Here is a 22,647-nt window from a genome sequence, read left to right on the forward strand (position 1 = left end):
CTCTGTATAAATAACATTTGGTTGTCAAGTTGTCGTTCATCATGTTAGTAAGCTAAATAAATTACACAAATTGTGATTTAATAAAAAAAAAATTATAATAAAATAATTAAATTAGCGTCCATTCATTTCATAGCTCATTAAAGCTCCGCAATTGATTTGGGCTATGAACAGGGTCTATATAAATGGCCAAAATGCGCTTAAACTGTTGAGGCAATTGAAAAACTGTCGCTATGGGAAAAGTTACATTTATTTGGTTTTTTTTGGCCCTGTTGCTGCTAAAGTTGGTGAGTCAAATTGACTAGATAAAATTCTTCTGTCATAGAATCAGTGAAATAAATAAAATTTAAAAAATTGTATGTAATTATTATTATCGTTATAAAAAAAAAAATATCAGATCACAGGAATCCGCATTCATTGTAGGGATGTTAAAAGTATTCATGAGGATCATATACATTATTGTTGCAAACATCCTGATGGACATAATGATGTCACTGAATCATGTGCCAAAAAGACCAAATTTAAGTTGCCCTCACGTGATGAGGAGGCCCTGGAGGATGTAACGGTGGATCAGGCCATGTCTGGCACCTGTTGGGCCAAATGTGTCTTCGATCATTACAAGTTCATGGACAAGGACAAACTCAATATGCAGGCTGTAAGGAATCATTATCAAACCAACTACAAATCGGATCCAGAATATGTCACTGAAATACTTTCAGCATTTGATCACTGTCATTCAAAATGTAAGTCAAGAATTATTTAAGCATGATATATTTTTAAAATTTTTAATTCCAATTCTACAGCTGAAGAAGCCACAGCCGAGTTTCTATCCACATCTCTAGTGAGAGCATTTAGTAGTTCTGCTTTCTTCTGCAAACCGATGCCAAGTGTTGTTCTGGCCTGTGTTATTCACAAGTTCTTTCACAACTGTCCAAGAAGTCGTTGGTCCAATACCACGGAGTGTGTGGAAACCCTGGCGTTCTCCAAAAAGTGCAAGGATGTGCTAACCACCATGTGAAAAAACACTTAACTATTTTATTATATGAAGAAATCAGCAATCCATATTACAAGCCTATAAATTGAGAAGCTAAGGGGCAATTCTTAATATATTATCGAACCTTATCAATAGCATGACTCAGAACTTGAGAACCAAATGATTTACCAGCTGAAATTTCTCTCTTTTATTTATTTCTTAAACATATTTTTTTATAGTTGGAAAATTCCATTTTATGGTCTGCTATAAAATTGCTGTAGAAAAAGTTTATAACATTTAAAGGACCGCTCAAAAAACAAAATTTAGAAATTAATAAAAATCAAATAATACTTTAATACTGCTGAACTTTGATTATTTTGTTATTTATTTAAATCTTATGTAAATCTCTTACTGAACTCCAGAGAATAATTGCACTTAAGAGTCTTTCCTCGTTCACATTTCCAGTCATAAAATTATATAATTTATTTCAATCTGAATTCACTTTAACAAATAATCTTAATACTATTTATTTTAATAAAGCTTTTTAAAATTAAATACATTTTTATTTTAATGCAATTTTATACATAGTGTTTATATTTTATATATAATCAATTTATTACTAAAAATTTAAAATTTTATTTACATAATTTTCGCCTTTATTTTACTGATTGCTTTAGTTAAAGTCAAGTAAATAAATAAATATACCAAATTGTATATGTTATTCAGACAACAAAAAATTTGTTATGAAAATCTGGAAAAGTATTTTTAACTAAGTGATAAATAATTTTTACACAAAATTTAGCTGCAATGGAAAATTTAGAAAAACAGAATGAGAAACTTGCTGAAAAATGTATTGCTCATTTTTATTAATCGTGATCAGCAAAGAATGATCTCTAAAGGGAGGCAAAGACATCAGAACAGTGCTTGCTGAATTCCCAAGCATCCTGGCATTCTTGGGTTATGGACCAACGATTAGTTGGACAATTGTGAAAGAATTGCTTGACAACACAGCCCAAAATGACACTCGAGCTGGTATTGCAATGATGGTGCATGTGTTTATGCAAGAAATTCGAAGTATTTTCCTGAGCTGCAAAAGAAAATATGAAAAAAATTACATTTCAGATATTTTGGTACTTCAAAAGTTTGCTTACTTTTGCCGTGACAATGATCAAAGGCACTGATCATTTCCCTGCCATATTCAGGATCATTGCTGTACTCCGTTTCAAAGTGTTGCTTTACAGCCAACATGTTCAATTTATGATCCTTTAGGAACTTTAATTTATTGAGAATACAGTCGGAAAAACAGGAGGCAGACATGGCGCGATCTGCGTTGATGTCTAATATATTTTTTTCCAGTGCATTTTTCAGCTTAAAGCCTGTTTCCTTGGCGCAGTTCTCAACGATCTCATTTTGGCCATCAGGATGTTTGCAGCAATAATGTATGTGATCCTCATTCACATTTTCCGCCTGATCACAGTCGATTTCACTGCCAACGACAGACTATAAAATCAGTATTTTATTTGTTAATATATTATCTTTTTTGAATTCAAAACTTACCCATAATAAATATGCAAATGTTATGAAAATTATTCGTTTCATTTTTGAGCTTACTTTAAAACATTTTAAGAGTTCTTTTTATAGTTGGATTTGTGTATTGTGAGTTAATGAGGCATTTAAAAATTTGCTGCGATCCATTAAACAATCGGACTAAATAATATAACGTGATAAATCAGCAGACTATAATTACTGTAATTAGGCCAATAAATTGTCAATAATGACCATTATGTAATTACAATACCAATGCTATAAAGGGTCTTTTCGAAAAGTTATTCTATTTCAGTTTAATTTAAGCAATTCAGTGAGCAATGAACCAGCTCAATTATACAGTAATTATTCTGATATTTGGTCTGATTTTTGCTGACCAAATCCTTGGCGAGGACAGCGAGGAAGCAGTTGATTCAGTAGAGTCTCTGACTGAGGAAAGCTGCTCCAAGAAGGTGAGCTAAAATGACTTGAACAAATGCAAATTAAATTAAAGCATTCGTACTTAAAAGTCCCACATTTTAAATATAATATGATTTCTAATTGCTAGATAAATTACATTCTGAAACATTCTGAATAATAAAGCTCTATGAATTTTATTTTTATTTGGTTGACGAATATAAAAATTCTAAAAATTCATTAAGTGATATGAATTTTTAGAATGAATAAATTTATTCTACCTTTTTCTTTTCTGTTTAGCGCAGTGGTTGCTGCTCTGAATTTTTCATGGGAGATAGTCCAAATATTGCCAAATGTATGACCATCCACTCTTCAAAAATGCCGGATGAAGATAGTGAAGATTTGGGCAAACTATTTAAATTTATGTCGGTTCGTATATCGGTAGACTAAACTAATAATTGATATTTAATAGGTATAATTCTTCTAGTGTTTTGTGGAGTGTGTTTACAAGAGGAGCAAGTTTATTGGCAAGGGAGATGCACTAAATATGAAGATGGTTCAACTGGAAGCAGAGCAATTATATGAAGAGAGACCCAAGGAGAAGGATTATTTCCTCAAGTCCTATGAGAGTTGTCGCAAAAAGAGTGAGATAAATTACTTTTTAAATTGATATATTCTTAACTTTTTTATTTTGCTGCTCAGCTCAACTGGAATTTAATTTGCTCAAGTCCACGCCAGGTATTAAATCTTTACTGAAGAACGCCTGTAGACCCTACTTTATGTTATTGCATATGTGCGTCATGGATTATCATCAGAAACACGAATGTCCCTATTTTCGCTGGGAGTCGAATAGTTTGGATGGCAAGGATCAAAGCTTCTGCGAAAGAGCTAGAGCCAAATGTTATGCCATTGATGGATTAAAAGTGCCCGCTAATCAATTACTTGAATAATACGAATGGGATTTATAAATCAAAAAATGACAACACTAAATAAATAAATACAGATACATATACAAATACATATATACACTATTTTTTTTGAGGGTACATACAAATGACACGGGATTACAAGGTGCGCAGGGCAACCAAAGATGATCTGGATGATATAGCCTCTTTAACCTATGTGCAGAAAGCCAAATGGTTTGGTAACAAACGTGCCAAATATGGAGCCAAGGATAATCTATTCAAGAGCTATCAGACCCATCGTCTGGTCGTGGAGACAAATCAAGAAAATAGCAGTCTTGTGGCATATGCCGAGTTCCGGAACTATCCAGCAATCGGTCCATTGCTGAGCGACAGTTGGTTAGAGTGGCTAAACGAAAGATATTGGTAAAGACACATTCGATATAAAATTAAATAAACCCGAGTTATCAGCACAAACTCCAACCTTAGCATTGTTGACAATATAAGCTGGATGAATACGCTTTTCTTCAACTATTGCATCTATGCCAGCGATCATCCAAATGTCCTACGCGATGTTCTGCTAGAGGTCTTCTATATTGAAATTCGTGTTACATATGTGATCGCAGTTAAGATGCCCGTACTTCCCCATTACAGTAGCTTTTATGCCGAGAGCTTTGATGATCTGGAAAAGCTCGCCAAGGTCTATTATCCCCGCGAGTTTAGCATCTCATCTAATAACACCCAATCACTGTATATCGTTCATCGATATAATCTGCTTCCCAGGATCACTTATCGCAAGGCTCTGTGAGTATAGAATTTATGGACATAATCTGTCTTATTCAACTATTATTTTTAGTCAACTTTCTTATGTTTTAAAATAAGATAATAATAATTTTAAAATTTTTGTAACTTTTCTTCAAAAAAAATTCCCTATATTTTAACAATTTATTTAAAAAATTGCTTTAAAAATATTATAATAAGTTTTTTGTTTTAAGAAAAATGGTTCACTTTACCCTTAATTTTTGTAGTAAAAATATTGAATATTGATTTAAATAAAATTCAAGTTTTTTCTTAAAAATATTATATTAAGTTTTTTTTTTTAATAAAAAGTTTTAATTTAAGACTTACCCTTAATTTTTGTAATAAAAATCTTAGATATTGAATATTGATATTAATAAAATTTAGTTTTAAGTTTTTTCTTAAAACAAATAAAATTAAAGTCTAATTAAAATTAATTGAATTGAAAATTAATTTAAAATAAGAATATAAAATGATTTACAGCATAAAAAAATGCACATAAATTTACGACTAAAATTGGAATTTTGTATGTAACTCTAATATGAATTTATTTATATATTATTTTTGTACGGCTATGGTATTTTTCTTAGGGCCGAAGATAATGACGATATCATTGAGATCCACGAATACGAATTGCCCCAAATGAGAGCCGAGTTCGGTGACTTTTATATAGCCGAAGAATTGATGCGACAGGATGAGGAGGCCAAGAATAATGTCTTGATTGTGGCCGAGACTGAAAACGAGCTTCAGGAATTAACCACATCTGGTTTTCTGTGGCTGGACTCAAATGTGAACATAAGGTTCTATGTTAAGAACTACGAGTTGGAAACCTTTGGCAATCTGATGAAATTCAATCCCTCAAAGCCTTATAGCTTTGAGACCATCAATGTTTTGTGAGTAATCAAGTTAGCTATTCTATTATCTTATAATAAGATCTCCAACTCAGATCAATGGAGCCCAAGGTTGAGGCAAATCTGTTTACAGCTGATGCAATGGACGATTTGGAATCCACAACAATTTTGGGAGGTGTTCAACGCAATGACAGTGGTGTCAGGTATTTTTGAATCCTATTTTTAAGTACAACTTTAACTTCTTTTTTCTCCTCTTTAGTGTGGCTAGTGGGGGCAAGTTCAAAGTCAGCTCGATACAAGGAAAAATTGTTGATAACTCAAAGACGCTAAATAAATTCTTTATGGTTGAATTGCTTTATCTGAAATTCATGTATATTTTCGAGAGTAAGTTGCAACTTTAATTCATATCAATAGCATTAAATATTTTTTTACTTTAGATATTATCACGATTAAGTACTACAATGATCAGCAAAAGAAATCAATTAATCTGTTCTATAATACGGATAATCTGAAACATACAGATGGAGTTCAAAGAGCATCGAATGTGTTTGCCTTGAAGTTCATCTGTGTTCACAAGGATTTTCCGTTGGATCGTTTATTTAACTATTTGTGCGCCATGTTTTCGGTATTTCCCGATCGCGATTATTGCATTATGGAAATTCCTCAGAGTGCCACGCCCCTGCGCAGTCATTTGGAGGCGCTGAAATATTTTATGGCAAGTCAAAAAGTTAAAAAAGAAGTTCTTAATTTCCTTATTTAATTTAAATAATATTCTTGTAGCCCGTGGCCCAGCGACCCAGTGAGATGAGCAACTTGGATGAGATCTATATAACACATCGTAGCAATATCTTTGGTGAAATCAGGTATGGAAAATATCTTATGATAAATTCACATTTAACTGATAAATCTTTTCTTTTTGTAGCTTGTATCGTTTGCAACGAGAGGATGCTGATATTGTTCAAGGTCTGGCAAAGAATTTTCAATTAGAAATTGACAAAAAGGGTTTATCGGCCAGCAGCAGCTTCTCCTACAGTTCAAAGGTCAATACCCATGCTCACAGTGACAACGAGTTAATAGTTATTGAGCAAATAATGGAAGATGTTCTGGCTAATGATTCCAGCGACTTCGATGTCTTTACCATACGCTGTGGAAATTCCAGTAAACCGGCCAAGGAAAATACCGCAATAGGATTTGTGATCCTCAGACGATTCCTTTATCATGATGATCTGCATAGACATTATCATCTGCCCAAGGACGATTATCACTTGGTTCACGAACGTGCCGAGATAATATCCCTAAAGTTACATCCCTTATTCCATAATAGTTGTGATGTCATCTTTCGAAATCTGTCGGGAAAAACGAAATATTTTGATTTCTATTATTTTTGTGCTCGTAAGGTAAGTTGCTTTTAAAATACTTCCCTAAAGCGAACTTTTCTTTGATTTGGTGATTATTCTTTCTATTATCTCTTTTATTATTTTGTTTATTTAAGTAAACAATGTTTGTTTTGCTTCTGTATTATTAAATTTAATAATTACGTTTATCTTGTGAACTAAATTAATTTTTTTCAAATATTTCAATAGCTCTTTTTTTTATTTACCAATTTTTTAAATATTAACCAAAAAAAAAAAATAATAATTCAAAACTTGTAAATAAATTACAAAATTAGATTTGAAATTGACAAATAAAAATAGTATGTAACTTTATATTTTGACATACTGAAAGAATACATAATAGACTTTAAAAAGTTGTAATCAGATTAGTAAATTTAAATTGTATTTCTTCTATATTATAGATTTCTTATTTATTTTTTTTCTATAAAATACATATTATTTTATTTGTATTCTTCATGAAAAACTTCTTTTTGATTTGGTTTACAGAAACACATATTCTCAAATGATTTGAAAACGGCTATGATGCTTATTGAACCCAATTCCAGGAAGAAATATTGGTTCAATACAATACCAACACCTCAGAAACCTTCAAAAGAAATTTATGGTCTGCCCACTTATGATTATAACGAAGATCATCTTACAATCTATCGTCACAAGTTGAATCCATCGAAATTCTTTGGCAATACAAATCGCTTGGTCATCATTGGCTTTTCTTCCGAGTGTAGAGCATTCTTGAGACAGTTGGTTTTTGTGTGGAACAGCAAAGAGTGAGTTTGGTTTCTCTGTTAAATAAGACTCCCCAATTTTACTGAAGATATGTTTTCTACAGTCACAAGAATGCGGAGACTTACACCTGTTTGCCACGTCTACAGGTAACTGTAATTGCGGAACCTGGCACCGTGGAGGCCGAATATGAATGCACTTTCCTTTGTCCTGAGTGCCAGCACTCAAAGAACTGCTTTATGTACTATGAGAATACTTCCTGCTATGTGCGTGATGTTGTAGCCCGTATGAATCTCAGATATTGGGTGCATTTTGTGGCCGGACACGTGAATTACATAAACAGGGACAAGAAGTATGTGAAAATCAACAAGAGTTGTGAAATCTATTACGATACATTGCTGCTGATGAACAGTGTCAAATTTAGCTTGAAAAAAGCTGTTACCTTTGATGAACAGGGTCGTCGACCTTATAACTTTATTCAACTCAATCATCGCATTGATCGCTTTATATTGTTCTATAAGGTTCGAGTTCTGTTGGAGGATATGAAACGTAGCTATCGTATACTCATTTATGGTGACGATCTGAGCACATATGAGTGCATTGCCTTCCTCATCTCCCATGGTGTAAGTCCTTCTCGAGTGATCCTTGTGATTCCCCATGTGAAACTCGGCACTGAGGAAGAGCAAAAGTTTAAGACACCCACTGATGATGAAAATATACAATTTATTCTCGATGATATGATGGAGGACTTGGATATCACTATATATAGAGAGTTTACCTTTTCCCATTGGATTCAACATGGCGCCTACAATTTTATTATCGAAGTGGTTTTTACAGACTTTAATAAGAAAGAGGTCACCTTTGATTGTGATATATTCATATCCTTTAATGTGGGCTACTTGGATCGTTATGTTAAGAAATGTAAGTTCTTCTTATGAATTGAATATATTTTAGTTGTCTTTTCTTTTATGATAGGGCTAATCGATTCGTGTATTGACCTGAATGACAATCGCATTCTGGTTAACAAAAACTTTCAGACAAATGATCCAGATATTTACGCAGTGGGAAACTTTATAGAGTTTAATGAACCCGTCAATTATCAATATCGTTTTACCAGTGAAATGGAAACCGCACAAAAGGTTGCACTTTCTTAATAATATTTATTTTTGATAATTTTAAGACTTATTTCTTTTATAGTTAATGCACATAATGGGCTTGCGTCAGTCTGAGAAACCCTTTCAGGAAAAGTATTTACAGCCGGCTTTTTATCGTGCCCTTTTACCACTGGATTATTTTATTACGAAAGTGACAATGCCGTGTCGATATTTGGCTAGTTGCACAGTTGGTTGTGGCAAGTGTACGCTGACCACCTATAATGATCATACCTTTTGTCGGATTGGTCTATCGTCCAAGATGATGGTGGATGAGATCGTTATTGTAACCAAAGATGTGAGCTGATATTCTTTATTTTTAAAACTACTTTATGTTAATATTTCTATAGTCTTCAAGCCTTGATTATTTGGAGCATTTCTGTGGCAAACATGAGAAGATGCTAAATAATCTAAAGTCACATTATCAGGACGGCAGTATCAAGTGTTTCTTGAGGTTCTTCCAAGAGCCTTGGACAGAGCTTCTGATGCACGAGGATTTCGAGGACTTTCAGGCCGAGAACCACAAGCTTTTAAAGCCCATGCTACTGACTCTCGATCAGGTAGTAACTCTTTATATTATTACCATCATTTAATCTTAAAATATTGTATAGCGTAAAAATAGTGCGGGAGCGCAATTTCTTGAGGTCAATCAACATATTTTGGAACACAATCTTCTTGAATTTGTGCGCACACATCGCCAGGACTTTCAGCATAAATATGCTTTACCCGAGGACTATTTGGGAGAGGACATTGGCGAAATTTACATGTCTCAATCCAAAGGGACTAAAGCAAATTTTAAATGAAATTAAAATTGTAGTAATAGATCCATGAAATACTTGTTACATTCTACATTCACTCGAAATATATGTATTTCAATTTTATACCAATTTTTTTATTTTATATAATATTTAATATTGAAAATGGAAACGGAGACGGAACCAGATTATGTGGTTCGCACTGCGGGCAGCTCTGATATTGATCAAATTGAGGCGCTCTTTCAGTCCGATTCATCTAGTTACTTTGGGGAGAAGTTGGATGCTCCCGTTTCCCAGTTATTTCAAGAGTATCAAACCCATCGTCTGGTTGTCTATCTAATCGACGATCCAACGCATTTTCTAGCTTACTGCGAATTCTGTATATATCCCAATATAGCTGTGCTCTCCAACGATTTGTGGATACAGTGGATAAAGTGTCGCTTTTGGTAAGCAATTTAAAATTGCATTAAAGTTGTTTACTTGAATCTGTTAATTATTTTTCAAAGCGTGGACTTGCCCATCTCCCTGATGAATACAATTTTTCTGAATTTCTACATTCATACAGCTATGTATGATAAGATCCTGAAACTTGTCTTGTTGGAAGTGTTTTATCGCGAGCATAAAGTGGGATTTGTTATCATTACCAGACCACCAAACTATTCGGCCAAGGAGTACGAGTTGCTTGAGAAATATGGTCGGGTTTACTATCCCAATGATTTCGATATGTATACTCGTAAAAACTTGCCCACAATTATTATAATAAGTCGCGCAAACATAATGCCAATGGTCACATTTAGAAAGGCCTTGTAAGTCTGCGAAAATTATAATATATATTATTGATAAAGTTATTTATATAATTGTCAGACCCGAGGATAACGACGATGTGATTGAAATGATTGATGTCGAGGAGCCTCATATGAGGGAAGAACATGGTGATTATTATATTGCCGAGCTGCTTCTGGGCACGTCTGGCAAAATGGATAAGGATAAAATTATTGTCACTGAGGTAAGAAATAAACAGACCTGGGACAAATTTAAAGATATTTAAATGCAGAATGTGTTAAGAGGGCAAATCATGATCAAAATGACATTCCGCTTGAAAATCGGTGCAGTTTTGATCAAGTTATGACAATTTGAAGTTGGTTGGACTGCGAATTTAGCCACTTTACAAGTCCAAATTTTTGTTCAATTTCACATGATTTTTTACAAAAAAATGAAAGGTCTCAGAATCAAGTTTAAAGTGTTGTTTTTTTTTACTAATTAAGATATAAGGAGTTGATTAAAAGTGAAAACTTGAGATTTAAAATTTTGAATTTTCGAAATTTCAAAGGGGGGACCCTTAGCATCGAAATCTATATCTAGTAGAATTTAGAGGAAAATATTTTTTTTAAAGAATTTAATCAAATTTAAATGCAGAATGAATTAAAATGCCAAATAATGATTAAAATGACATTCCGTTGGAAAATCGGTTCAGTTTTGATCAAGTTATGACAGTTTGAAGTTGGTCAGACTGTGGATTTAGTCACTTTACAAGTCAAAATTTTTGTTAAATTTCACATGATTTTTTTCAAAAAAATGAAAGGTCTCAGAATCAAGTTTAAAGTGTTGTGTTATACTAATTGAGATATAAGGAGTTGATTTAAAGTGAAAACTTGAGATTTAAAATTTTGATTTTTCGAAAATTCAAAGGGGGGACCATTAGCATCAAAATCGAATCTTGGTCGAAAGATTAAAGTTTTCTAAATGAACAAAATTTAAATACAGAATAAATTTAGAGGCCAAATCATGATCAAAATGACATTCCGTTTGAAAATCTATTCAGTTTTGATCAAGTTATGACAGTTGAAAGTTCGACAACTCTTTGACCTAGCAACTATACCACAACCGTACCGGTACATAACTTTCGGTATTTGGTTCTTGACATGAGAGAGAAAGCGTAATAAGTTTTTATTTTAATAAGATTATGATTTGCTGATTGTTAATAGAAACTGAAAAAAATTAATATGAATCAATTTAGTTTCAAAAGATACCATTTTTTTATCAGTGTAACCCTTGCATTTCAGGATAGCATTCAAAGCAGCGGCAGCACTGGCATGATGTGGCTTTCCGAGGACATTGACATTGAGCAATTGATCAAGAACTATGATTTGGAGAATGTGGGCAATCTGGTTTCCTGTACACCCGATGCACCACATAGCTCAGTCAAGGTGGAAGTCTAGTGAGTTTATCGATCAATGCAATTTTGAGTACTTTTTAAATCATCTTTTACTGCAGTTTCGCCGAGCATTTTGGTTTGCGTCCTGTGGACACAAAACTAATTAATTTCGACAAGCATCGTAGTGTTGTATTGAAACCTGTAGAGAAATACCATTTAACGGAGCAGGAGCGCGTATACACTACATTCAGATACATAAGCGATAGTAAGTCGAAAATGCAAATAAATATTATTATCACGATAGCTTTAATAATTTAAAATCTATAAAAATATTTAAATTTCATGATTTATTTATTTTCAAAACTTAGCAGCTAAAAATTTAAAATAGTATATATGTTTTTCTAGAATTTACTATAATTTTTTTTTAATTGTAGGACTAAAGTCGGCCAGCACGTATTTGACGCGAGTTTCGAAAATCTTGGAGATAACTTATGATGCGAGTCATCGAAGAAGTTCGACGAGGGTCAAAAAACACGGTCTGGCAGCGGCAGGTCGAGCTTTTGTACTAAAGAACTTCATACTGCATCCCAGTCTGAGAATGGAGTATACCTTCTACTATCTATGCGCCATGTTTAGTGCGTATCCAGAGTGTGATTACTGTGTGGTGCCCATACGACCTGGTACCAATTTCTCACTCAGTTTGTGGGCCTTGCTGAAGTACTTTACAGTGGGTTCGATAACAATAAAATTAGAAATTTTACATTTTTAACTTACAGTTTTCTTAATAATTTTTATAGCGTGTGCCACATCGACCGGATTGTGTAATGTCTGATGAGATTTTTGTGGTCCATCGCAGTTCGATAAACACGGAGCTGAGCGTTTATCCGCTGGAGAAGGATGATATGCCGGATATAATTAGCATGTTTCCAAATTATGTGGCACATCAATCAAGCACTGAGACCATAGTTACCCAGCATATACATTTAGCACCACACACAACACTCGATGACAATCATGCTGTCCAGTTACTGCACCATATTGCTATGGATGTCCTGGAAAATCTGAAGCCGGAGTTTAGCATGTGGATTATACGTTGCGGAAATTTGGGAAGAGAAAACAGCACAACAGTTGGATTTGTGGTGCTTCGGTAAGTTTTTATCGAAAAAAATCAAATTTAAATAAAAAATAACGACGATAAAAATATTTTAATTTAATGAAATTACAACTTAATTATTAGCTTGAAATTTTTAAATAATCAAATAAATTCAGCATTGTTTTCTAAGCATTATACATTTAACTAACAAATAGATATATAATCAATATTTTATTTTAAAACTTTTAGTAATTGCAGTCCTTGTTTTTAAGTTTCATCCAATATTACATGCTTTTTCCTTATCTGCAGTTCTTTCTCTAACTATGAGAGCATTTACAAGCAGTTCTGGTTGCCCTACGATGAGAACTATTTGACCTTTGATCGTGGCGAGATCGTAATGCTTCGACTGCACCCTTATTTTCACATCTGGAGCGATGAGATCCTGCGCACTGTGTCCCTAAGGACAGGCTTTAGGGAACTCTTCTATTTTCGACCGATTTCGGTAAGATTTGCTTTATCACAACACTTACGTTTCTTAAGATAGAAAACTCTTTTTGGAGGTAAAAATTACATTTCCAGATTGTTTATCATTTCATTTAATATTTTCTAAATCGGATATATACTAAGGCAGTTATGACTACTTTAAGTTTATTCAAATGTAGAAATTTGTTTGGCAATTGAGTTTCAAACTCTTAAGTACAATTAATATAATTAAATCGAGAAATGTGTATCTTTAAGTTTTGGACTACAGCGTTTTTTATTGTTTTCTATTTAGGGCCTTGTAATGCCCAATGATTTGGCCTTTAAGATGATGCCTGTGGAGCCGCGTCGCATGAAGAGAAATTGGTTTATCGATACCAATAATGAGAAGTGCTTCAGGAGAGCATCGAGAGTGGTGCCATTGCCAAGGATTAACTGCGTCAGGGATAATTTCTATCTATTCCGTCACAATCTCTGTCCATCCAAATACATTGGCAATCAGAATCCATTGGTTATCGTGGGATATTCGGAAATATGCAAGGCTCTACTGCGTCTCATGGTTTTCAGCTGGAATACGCCAGAGTAAGTTTGGTTTGAATATTCTACAAATTCAATATAATATTGTAATATTTGCATGCAGTTTTAAGAATGTAAATACTTCGAATTGTTTGACTTATTTGGACATTACGGTTATTTGCAAGTATGGCGAGATCGAGGCGGAATATGATTATGATCTTCATTGTGCCTATTGTGAGGATCGTAGTGATTGCTATCTGAACAATGGCAACTCCTGTCCATTTGTTATGGATGCCACGCAGCGTCTAGATTTACGCAACTGGATACACTTTGTGCCCGGAAAAGTCGAGCATATCGATTGGTGAGTTCCCTTCAAACTATATAAAATTCTTATTACGTGTACGCACCATTTGCAGCAATGAAAAGGTTGTCAGTCTGGACAACAACTGTAAGATTCATTATGAAAAATTGCTGCTGCTGTGTGATACCAAATATGGTCCACCTGCCGATGTACAGGCCAAGATTCCCAAGGGAAAAACCTCCGATATGCCCTACAATTATGCCCATATCAATAGCCGTCTGGATAAGATTATTATTTATTACAAGATTATTGAGTTAAACAACAGCAAGCTGGCTAACAAACGAATTGTCATCTATGGTTATACTTTGGCGATTTACGAGTGCATCGACTTTCTGTTGAAACACGGCTGCCAGCCTGAGGATATTACTTATGTACAGCCTCTGAAGGTCGAAAAACCAGAGTATTTAAATATTCCCAATACTGACAAGAATCTGGATAATATTCTGATTGAAATGGTTGCGGATTTGGGCATTACCATTTATGAATCGACCAATTTTAGAGACTTTACTTTCTACAAAAATGTTTCGTTTATTAAAACGGCTAATTTCCAAAAATTTCCACAGAACGAATTGTTGTCCTTGGAGTGTGATTTATTTATCAACTTTCTGGAGAATCATTTAACCGCACCAACTGAGCAGAGTAAGTTTTCTAAGCCGTTTTCCAACACTGCTTCATTTTTTCCGCAGTTCTCCCACACTGATAAACACAATTTTTGTTCTCCATCTGTTTTTAAAGCAAATATTCAATGCTTAAATCAAATAATATATATTGTAGGACTTTCTTAGAATCGATGTTAACTTTAATTACTTAAAGTTTTCTTCTGAAAAAAAATAAAATATTTAAGATAAATTCTTTAGATTTGAGATAATTAATGTAAAAGCCCTTCTCTGCTTTTAGTGCTCATAAAAAGTCGAATTAGAGTGCAGGACAGACAGATCCTAGTGGATGAAAACTTTTGCACAAATGATCCAAATATTTATGCAGCTGGCAAGAATGTAGCCATCATCTGGCAGGTATTCTATCAATATACACATACCAGTGAGCTAGAGATGGCTGAGAGGGTGAGTTACCATTTATAGTTATGACCATCTTTATAGAATCGCGAATTCCTTTTTTTCAGTTGGTAGACATACTGCAGTTGAATCAGGAATCGCATGGCAAAAAGGATTTTCGATTTAGCAAACCTGTTATATTCCGTGCTCTGTTGCCCATGGGCCACAAGATCGTTAAGATAACGACGCCCAAGCGTTATCTATTGGGAAAACTGGACAACACGTATAGTCATGTGATGAGCACATATTATAAAGGTGACTTTTGTCGCATTCGCATGAGCACGAATAAAATTGTGGAGGAGATAACTTGTGTGACACAGAATGTAAGTTGAACTGATCTTACTACAGTCAAACTCAGCTATGCTGAATTAAGCCGGCTATAAAAAAATCACTTTAATATATAGAAATTTCTTTAAATAGAGTTGCTCTATATTATTTTAATTATTAGTTTTAATTTGAATGTTGGAAAAAATATTATAATAGTGAGAGCTTTTTTATTTTTGTATACCATATATATGATTAAGTTCACTATAAAGAATTTTTACTGTATGTAAATTGAATACTTTTTATTTCCGTGCTTTGCTGTCGTGAACATATATTTTAAGCTCTATAAAATCTTTAAATATAAATTCCAGTCTCCAGATTAAGTTTAATAAAAAAGTTGACTATAGAGAGCTGAAATTTGATAGGTTAGATGTATATTTTTTTATATCGAAAAATTTATCTATTTATTTTTCTTAATTAAAATGCGAAAAAGAATATCTAAAGCTATGTATAAATTAAAATTTTATATTTCTACTTTTACTGTCAATAAATTCACTACAGACTTTATATGCTTATCCTCTTCTAAACCCAACTGATTCCTCGTCTAGTTAAATAAACCGCTTGTCTTTCTGGAATACTTTTGCGGCAAACACGACACGCTGCTCAATAATCTAAAAAGTCGCCATCAATTGGGATTGATTAAGAACTTTATCAGCTTCTTTGAGGAACCCTGGACGGAATACATAATGCACGATCGTTTCGGTGATTTGCAAGAGAAGAATCGACACACACTCACTACGTTGATGAGACAGAAGCACAGTGTGATCAAGTCATTGGATATTGACGATGCGGAGTTTGATGTGGCATGCAAACATTTTGTGGAAGGCAATCTACTTAAATTTCTGCGATCGCATCGTCATGAGTTTATCAATAAGTTTGCACTGCCGGAAGATTGGGAGAGACAGGATTAAGTTAAGTAACATCTTTTGTACATTTGTATCGAATACTTTGTTACACTTGTAATATGCCGCTTGAAAGCATTAAAAATAAACTTTGCGCCGTAAAGTAGGCAGCGAAATTTTTTTAGCTGGCTGTAAAAAGTAGGCTTTGAATGATGGACGTATTAAATATTATTAATATGCAAAAGTAGGAATAATTACTACTATATTAGCTAAAGTAGAATTTTCCTTATTAATCGAAATTCAAATCTTCCGTATCAAGTCAGTTTGGTTACGGTATCTCTTAAACAAAAATGTTTTTCATACTAAAATTTGATTTTTCACCAATCGGTTCTATGACAGCTATATGATATAGTAGACCGATTTCAGCCAACTTCAGTGAGGATGTATAAAATTAACTTAAATGCATATTCTATAAGTTTGGTTACGATATCTCATAAAACTAAGAAGTTTTTCATACTAAGACTTTATTTTCGCCAGATCGGTCCTATGACAGCTATATGATATAGTGGTCCGATTTAAACCCACTTCGGTAAGGATGTATAAGACCACGTTTTATGCATATTCTATCCGTTTGGTTCCGATATCTCATAAAGCAAAAAAATTGTTTATACCAAAACTTGATTTTTGACCGATCGGTTCTATGGCAGCTATGTGATATAGTAAACCGATTTAAACTAAATTAAGTCAGAATGTATAAGAAAAACTTAAATGCGTATACTATAAGTTTGGTTACGATATCTCATAAAACAAAAAAGTTTTTCATACTAAAACTTAATTTTGACCGATAGGTCTCATGACAGCTATATGATATAGTGCTCCGATTCAAGAAAAAAAATAATTTGGTCTGCCTGGAATGTGGGGAAGCCTTAATGCCAAGTTTGGTGTCTCTAGCTCCTATAGTCTTTGCGATTTAGGTGTTTTCACAGACGGACTTTGCTATATCGTCTTGGCTATTAATACTGATCAAGAATATATATACTTTGTAGGGTCTATCATGCCTACTTCTGCCTGTTAGGCACATTTTTTTTCCCAAGCAAACTTTAAAAGAAAGTAACGAAAAATTAAAAGTAAATATAAATGTATAAAAAAAAGAGTCGCTGTTTGAATTTGTTGGATTTGTCGGATTATATAAGGCAAAGTTGCTACGTTATTTATAACAGTTTTCACGCGTTGATCAAGTAAAGTGCGCGAATTTGCAATTCATTTGCGAGGCGTGTGTGGCACGTGGTGCATTTCAATAAGTGGCGCCACAGCATGGCGAGCTATTTAACATTAGAAGAAATGACTCAAGTGCTGTCAGTCGATTGCGAAACATGAAAGGGTCCACAGCTAGTGACAGGATGAGGAACTGTGGGCGGCTTTGTATGCTGACATTAATGCTGCCTTTGTTGTTGCTGTTGTGCCTGGGCATTGAGTCGAGTGTGGGCGGCAAGACAACCACCATGTAAATTGTGTAATTTGGCGGCTGGTAAAACGACTTTCACTTAATGCGAATCTCATTTCTATGCAGCGTGCGTCACACGGACAGCATAGATCCACAATTGGATGGCTTCTGGACAAATAGGACCACTTGGAATGCTCGCTGGGTGAAGTACTGGCGGGCCAAGCGTATCTATGAGCCCGTTTGGAAGAAAGTGTGGACACCAACAATACACACCGAGTGGGTACCGCTGCCCAATGCACCCGAGCCTGATGCCTGGAAGAAGCCGGCTAGCCAGCAACAGCAGCATTCCGATGAGGATTGAAAGACTGAGCCAAAACTAGTATTACAACTATTACAACTATTATTATATGTATTTATTTATTTATTTATTTATTTGTTAATTAAACACTGTTTAAGTCTAGCGATAATTTAAAGTGACGCTTAACGCCAATGCAACGAACAATCTTACAAACTAACGACTGGTGTGCAACTATTTACATGGAGCTTGGATTCGGGTGGGTGGCATATATGGTAATTAAGTTAAGTGGCTTGAGGCTGCTAGGCGCCCGGAAACTTAAAGGACTGCGATGTGGCGACAACTGGTGATTTGGCCGCCTCCAGCGACTTGGCTTGGAAATCGTTGTTTGCCACTGGCTTCAGTTGCGTTGGCTTTGGCGCTGATGCATTGCTATCATCACGTTTCCACACCACTTTGTCCTTTTCTTTAATGTCAGCGTTGTCCTTGCGATCCCAATCCCAGCCCGCGTCGTGATGATGATGATCGTGATGGTGATCGGGTGTGGGGAACCATTCGGATATCACAACGGGCTTCCAGATTTTCTTCCAGCCAGGCACCCAGATTTCCTTCCAGCCGGGCACCCAGATTTGCTTCCAGGCTTCCTTCCATTCCAGTTTGTCGTTCCAGATTTGTTTCTTGGCTGGCTTCCAGTACTGTTTCCACGCTTCCTTCCACTCGAGCTTCTTCTCAGGCACCCAGATTTGTTTCTTGGCTGGCTTCCAGATCTTCTTCCAGTGTGACTTCCAGACAACCTTCTTCTTCCACAGATCGTGGCTAGTATACTCCCAGCCCTCGTGATCCTTGCCCAAGAACTTTTCGCCGGGAATGCCAACCTACAACAAATTATTTCGAGTTAAGAATATTTTTACTAAGAGCTCTAAATGTTCTCAAATGATTTGTTGTACCTTGACTAGTTCCGGTGTCCAATACTGCTTCCAATCGGGCACTTGAATATCCTTCCAGGCAGGCACTAGAATCTCTTTCCAATGAGGCACCTAAATTAAAGTTTCTCGCATTAATTGTTAATCAATAATTCATGTCTCTAAATCTTACTTACCCAAACTTGCTTCCAAGCGGGAACCTGAATCTCCTTCCAGCCTGGAACCTTCACCCAATGTGGCTTGTAAATCTATGGAATAATACAAATATTACTTAAATCGAGAAGTTTTATAGAATCTTTTGTGTACGAACCTTTTTCCAGGATGGATTCCAAATCTGTTTCTTGGCAGGATTCCAAATCTTCTTCCAGCCCTCCTTCCACGTGACTTTCTTCTTCCAATAGCCAGGATCGTGATGTTCATGGTGCTCGTGATGTTCGTGATGTTCGTGTACATGCTCGTGAACTTCGTGCGCATCAACGCCGATGTCAAGACCTAGACCAAAGCCGTGACCGATGCGCTTCTCCGCAACGGCGGTATTACTCACTTGGGACTCGGCTGTTTGCTGATCTCCTACAGCTTTGGCCTGGCTGCCTCCGATGGCCACAGAGAGCGCTCCGAGCAAACCCAACTGAAGTAAAGTAAATTCAGCAAGCGTTAGTCAACAGCAAAACAAAAGACTTAGGCAACGAACTCGCGCCCGTTTAGGGATCAACTTGAATATTCGCAACGATTATGTTAATTAATATAATATTCTTCATATGAAGCGTTAAAGCTGAAACTGAAGTAAGCAAAACAAAAGACTTAGGCAACGAACTCGCGCCCGTTTAGGGATCAACTTGAATATTCGCAACGATTATGTTAATTAATATAATATTCTTCATATGAAGCGATAAAGCCGAACTGAAGTAAAGTAAATCCAGCATTAGTCAACAGCAAAACAAAAGACTTAGGCAACGAACGCGTGCTCGATTATGTTAATCAATATAATATTCTTCATATGAAGTGTTAAAGCCGAAACTGAAGTAAAGTAAATCCAGCATTAGTCAACAGCAAAACAAAAGACTTAGGCAACGAGCTCGCGTCCGTTTGGAGATCAACTTAAATATTCGCAACGATTATGTTAATTAATATAATATTCTTCATATGAAGCGTTAAAGCTGAAACTGAAGTAAAGTAAATTTATCCAGCATTAGTCATCAGCAAAACAAAAGACTTAGGCAACGAACGCGTGCTCGATTACGTTTAAATATAATATTCTTCATATGAAGCGTTAAAGCTAAAACTAAAGTAAAGTAAATCCAGCATTAGTCAACAGCAAAACAAAAGACTTAGGCAACGAACTCGCGCCCGTTTAGGGATCAACTTGAATTCGCAACGATTATGTTAATTAATATAATATTCTTCATATGAAGCGTTAAAGCTGAAACTGGTTTTATCTGGGTCATCATTTCTTTGCTTGCCCCATTCTGTCTGTACACACACGAGTGTTATTTGCACTCGAGTCATTGACTGTCGTTGACTGCCAGACAAAAAAAAAAGTAAGAGTGAAATGTTACGTCAGTTTTGTGGATTGGAGCATAAATATGGCAGATCAACATGATAATGCCTGACCTAGCTGCAGGTCAACGCCATTTTGGGGGCATGTGTGTTTCTATTTGGCGTTTCGGGCTCGGGTTCGGCCTCTTTCTTGCTTTCTTTATTTGGTCAAAGGTGTCTCGGCATTATGCAAATCTGTCGCTTTGGATCCGCATAAATAGGCGTTGGCGTTCCCAACAACGCTGTTGTAAGGGTAACGCTCTGTATTTGGAATATCTGACGAGGTCAAAGTATTTGGCGTCAATTTGCTGTCATCTTTGGCTTTGGGGAATTTCATAAACAGCTTTTAATCTTTCGAATTCGATTCAATCAATTGGCGCTCAAATGTCAACTAGACTCGATTATTATGAAATGAAAATTAGCGCCGGCAAAAAAATTATCTCATCGCTTGCACTGAGGGTGCTAATTGTGCGCAGACGCAGCCGACGACTGCGCAGTCGAAGTCGCAGTCGCAGTCCAAGACGGATTCCGAGTCCGAGCTTCCGCAGTTTGGTGGGCAGTGAAAGTGGCAAGTGATGCCTACTGCGTCTGTAATCTTGACGCGACTGGTTTGCCAGCCGTTGGATCATCGATCGTGAGGGAAAAGAGCTCAACTCCAATGCATTTCATGGACAAGCGCTAATGAAACCATCTCGCCGTCATATTTGTGCGTTTTTAATTGTTGACAATGCGCCTCAAAGCGATTGAGAGGCATAAAAAAATAAAATCAAATAAAATAAAGGGAAAGAGAAATAGAAAAAACACAGAGCCTCAAATGTCGTGCTATTTGACAATGCCTGGAAAGTATCCAAGTTGGAAAACCGATTATGGAAATTAGTAAAGCACGCCCTAATGATTTTCAGTTAAGCAGTGGCGACATTTTAATCATTATTTGATTAAATTTTAAATTCACTGAAAAAATTCGTGATCTATATTTTATTTATTATAAGCAATTTGCCTTGCTGCTAAAAATAATCTGTATAATCCAAACTTAGTTTTATTCTAACAAATAATCTCTTAACCACAGACAATAAAAGCATTTAAAATTTTACAACAGTTTTCAATTAAATATTCTGCTTTACTTCATTTTATGTCTGTTTAAGTTTTTATATCAATAAAATATTGTGATGTAATAACTGCGATAAAAATTCGTTCAAAGTGTAAAATTATTCAGTTTACTTTTGCACCTTTCAAGCTAAAAACTTCAAGAAATTTCTGAAGCATTTCGAATGTTTTTATTCAAATTTGAAGACGAATAAAAGTGTTTTGTAAACAAATTATTAGAAAATTGCAGTAAACTCTGAAAATTGTATTCCATTAGTTCCACTTGGCTGGCTAGATAATAATACTCTTATGTACACACAATTCACTATCTTTTTACACTTGCTGACACTTTTCATTGTTGTTGTAATTACCACAAAATGCCGCTGGATCCTCATGGCTCCCGTTTAACGTTGGCTGTGGGTTTTGGTGGCCCTAGACCAAAAGTGTAACACCAATTCACTTGTTAAATACGAATAATAAAACACTACTTTGGGGCCACCACTCGCTGGGTGGGCAACGCGCGCAACTCTTTGGGCCACTTTCGTGGTGCAGACTGTCGCTCTGGAGATTGGGCAGCCAGGTTAAATAGACGGCGCACAGGTGCAGTCAACACACACACACACACACACACACACACACACACACACACACACACACACACACACAGACACAGACAGAGCCAAAGCCGGCGCCAAAAAACGAAAATGAAATGGGAAAACGATAAAGATAAAGAAATGAGAGCTAGCGAAAAAGCAAACGAAAACGAAAACGAGAGCGCGTTAAGGCAGAAACCGAAGACCTTGAATTCTGATAACGGTTTTGTGTGTACGAGTAAACAATAAAAAAAAGAGCAAGCTTTCGACTTGCCTATGCTCTGAAAGCTCAACTGGCGCTCAGCTCGAGCTTAACTTGGGCCGGTATTGTCTCTTCTCTTTTGTGCTGTGCATTCGCATCACTTTGGCGCGACGTGACTGAGAAAAGAGAGACAAAAGAGAGAAGTGGTGGAGGGGGGAGGGGAGCGGCTGCAGCTGGTGCTCCAAATGTTGTAATCGCAGTCC

The 22,647-nt window shown here is 35.5% G+C and overlaps 7 protein-coding genes across 7 annotated transcripts; 5 read left to right on the top strand and 2 right to left on the bottom strand.

The window, feature by feature from the left end:
• Window positions 1-230: 230 nt before the first annotated feature.
• Window positions 231-1,206, top strand: LOC117785887 (general odorant-binding protein 68). The gene is made up of 3 exons (XM_034624149.1): window positions 231-284; window positions 395-740; window positions 801-1,206. Exons 1-3 carry the CDS (start codon window positions 231-233, stop codon window positions 1,013-1,015), a joined length of 615 nt encoding a protein of 204 aa, XP_034480040.1. The 3' UTR covers window positions 1,016-1,206.
• Window positions 1,207-1,863: 657 nt separating this feature from the next.
• LOC117785891 lies at window positions 1,864-2,569 on the bottom strand. The gene is made up of 3 exons (XM_034624156.1): window positions 2,528-2,569; window positions 2,122-2,470; window positions 1,864-2,057 (listed from the first exon to the last, which is right to left on the bottom strand). The coding sequence occupies exons 1-3, from the start codon at window positions 2,567-2,569 to the stop codon at window positions 1,864-1,866; spliced, it is 585 nt and encodes a 194-aa protein (XP_034480047.1).
• A 266-nt stretch (window positions 2,570-2,835) lies between these two features.
• LOC117785908 lies at window positions 2,836-3,931 on the top strand. The gene is made up of 4 exons (XM_034624173.1): window positions 2,836-2,967; window positions 3,212-3,340; window positions 3,399-3,555; window positions 3,614-3,931. The coding sequence occupies exons 1-4, from the start codon at window positions 2,836-2,838 to the stop codon at window positions 3,859-3,861; spliced, it is 666 nt and encodes a 221-aa protein (XP_034480064.1). The 3' UTR covers window positions 3,862-3,931.
• A 33-nt stretch (window positions 3,932-3,964) lies between these two features.
• LOC117785910 (cilia- and flagella-associated protein 61) lies at window positions 3,965-9,611 on the top strand. Its single transcript, XM_034624175.1, has 14 exons — window positions 3,965-4,239; window positions 4,303-4,617; window positions 5,202-5,504; window positions 5,558-5,665; window positions 5,722-5,846; window positions 5,900-6,177; window positions 6,243-6,325; window positions 6,385-6,859; window positions 7,343-7,623; window positions 7,686-8,500; window positions 8,555-8,718; window positions 8,777-9,028; window positions 9,081-9,293; window positions 9,342-9,611. The coding sequence occupies exons 1-14, from the start codon at window positions 3,965-3,967 to the stop codon at window positions 9,531-9,533; spliced, it is 3,879 nt and encodes a 1,292-aa protein (XP_034480066.1). The 3' UTR covers window positions 9,534-9,611.
• A 39-nt stretch (window positions 9,612-9,650) lies between these two features.
• LOC117785911 (cilia- and flagella-associated protein 61) lies at window positions 9,651-16,478 on the top strand. The gene is made up of 14 exons (XM_034624176.1): window positions 9,651-9,931; window positions 9,992-10,291; window positions 10,350-10,491; window positions 11,549-11,703; window positions 11,760-11,905; window positions 12,075-12,367; window positions 12,438-12,787; window positions 13,043-13,235; window positions 13,509-13,795; window positions 13,854-14,090; window positions 14,146-14,729; window positions 14,988-15,151; window positions 15,211-15,465; window positions 16,015-16,478. Exons 1-14 carry the CDS (start codon window positions 9,651-9,653, stop codon window positions 16,375-16,377), a joined length of 3,750 nt encoding a protein of 1,249 aa, XP_034480067.1. The 3' UTR covers window positions 16,378-16,478.
• A 1,198-nt stretch (window positions 16,479-17,676) lies between these two features.
• LOC117784480 lies at window positions 17,677-18,176 on the top strand. Its single transcript, XM_034622229.1, has 2 exons — window positions 17,677-17,812; window positions 17,879-18,176. The coding sequence occupies exons 1-2, from the start codon at window positions 17,682-17,684 to the stop codon at window positions 18,111-18,113; spliced, it is 366 nt and encodes a 121-aa protein (XP_034478120.1). The 5' UTR covers window positions 17,677-17,681; the 3' UTR covers window positions 18,114-18,176.
• On the bottom strand, window positions 18,135-22,051 carry LOC117784479. The gene is made up of 5 exons (XM_034622228.1): window positions 21,961-22,051; window positions 19,281-19,598; window positions 19,147-19,218; window positions 18,995-19,084; window positions 18,135-18,922 (listed from the first exon to the last, which is right to left on the bottom strand). Exons 1-5 carry the CDS (start codon window positions 21,982-21,984, stop codon window positions 18,350-18,352), a joined length of 1,077 nt encoding a protein of 358 aa, XP_034478119.1. The 5' UTR covers window positions 21,985-22,051; the 3' UTR covers window positions 18,135-18,349.
• Between the last annotated feature and the right edge of the window lie 596 nt (window positions 22,052-22,647).

This window comes from Drosophila innubila (assembly GCF_004354385.1).
Source record: "Drosophila innubila isolate TH190305 chromosome 2R unlocalized genomic scaffold, UK_Dinn_1.0 1_C_2R, whole genome shotgun sequence".
In the NCBI taxonomy this organism is placed as follows: domain Eukaryota; kingdom Metazoa; phylum Arthropoda; class Insecta; order Diptera; family Drosophilidae; genus Drosophila; species Drosophila innubila.

Excerpts from the sequence above, each read along its gene's own strand:
- LOC117784479 (XM_034622228.1), bottom strand. The coding sequence starts at position 21,984 with ATGAGGATCCAGCGGCATTTTGTG. Across the intron at positions 19,599-21,960 it reads GGATCCAGCGGCATTTTGTG|TTGGGTTTGCTCGGAGCGCT; the intron begins GTAATTACAACA and ends ACTTTACTTCAG. Across the intron at positions 18,923-18,994 it reads GGACACCGGAACTAGTCAAG|GTTGGCATTCCCGGCGAAAA; the intron begins GTACAACAAATC and ends AATTTGTTGTAG.
- LOC117784480 (XM_034622229.1), top strand. The coding sequence starts at position 17,682 with ATGAAAGGGTCCACAGCTAGTGACAGGATGAGGAACTGTGGGCGGCTT. Across the intron at positions 17,813-17,878 it reads GGCGGCAAGACAACCACCAT|CGTGCGTCACACGGACAGCA; the intron begins GTAAATTGTGTA and ends ATTTCTATGCAG.
- LOC117785910 (XM_034624175.1), top strand. The coding sequence starts at position 3,965 with ATGACACGGGATTACAAGGTGCGCAGGGCAACCAAAGATGATCTGGAT. Across the intron at positions 4,618-5,201 it reads ATCACTTATCGCAAGGCTCT|GGCCGAAGATAATGACGATA; the intron begins GTGAGTATAGAA and ends TATTTTTCTTAG. Across the intron at positions 5,666-5,721 it reads CGCAATGACAGTGGTGTCAG|TGTGGCTAGTGGGGGCAAGT; the intron begins GTATTTTTGAAT and ends TCTCCTCTTTAG.
- LOC117785908 (XM_034624173.1), top strand. The coding sequence starts at position 2,836 with ATGAACCAGCTCAATTATACAGTAATTATTCTGATATTTGGTCTGATT. Across the intron at positions 2,968-3,211 it reads AGGAAAGCTGCTCCAAGAAG|CGCAGTGGTTGCTGCTCTGA; the intron begins GTGAGCTAAAAT and ends TTTTCTGTTTAG. Across the intron at positions 3,556-3,613 it reads TGAGAGTTGTCGCAAAAAGA|CTCAACTGGAATTTAATTTG; the intron begins GTGAGATAAATT and ends TTTGCTGCTCAG.
- LOC117785911 (XM_034624176.1), top strand. The coding sequence starts at position 9,651 with ATGGAAACGGAGACGGAACCAGATTATGTGGTTCGCACTGCGGGCAGC. Across the intron at positions 12,368-12,437 it reads CCTTGCTGAAGTACTTTACA|CGTGTGCCACATCGACCGGA; the intron begins GTGGGTTCGATA and ends TAATTTTTATAG. Across the intron at positions 14,091-14,145 it reads AAAGTCGAGCATATCGATTG|CAATGAAAAGGTTGTCAGTC; the intron begins GTGAGTTCCCTT and ends CACCATTTGCAG.
- LOC117785887 (XM_034624149.1), top strand. The coding sequence starts at position 231 with ATGGGAAAAGTTACATTTATTTGGTTTTTTTTGGCCCTGTTGCTGCTA. Across the intron at positions 285-394 it reads CCCTGTTGCTGCTAAAGTTG|ATCACAGGAATCCGCATTCA; the intron begins GTGAGTCAAATT and ends AAAAAATATCAG. Across the intron at positions 741-800 it reads TGATCACTGTCATTCAAAAT|CTGAAGAAGCCACAGCCGAG; the intron begins GTAAGTCAAGAA and ends CCAATTCTACAG.
- LOC117785891 (XM_034624156.1), bottom strand. The coding sequence starts at position 2,569 with ATGAAACGAATAATTTTCATAACATTTGCATATTTATTATGG. Across the intron at positions 2,471-2,527 it reads CATTTGCATATTTATTATGG|TCTGTCGTTGGCAGTGAAAT; the intron begins GTAAGTTTTGAA and ends CTGATTTTATAG. Across the intron at positions 2,058-2,121 it reads TGATCATTGTCACGGCAAAA|CTCAGGAAAATACTTCGAAT; the intron begins GTAAGCAAACTT and ends TTTCTTTTGCAG.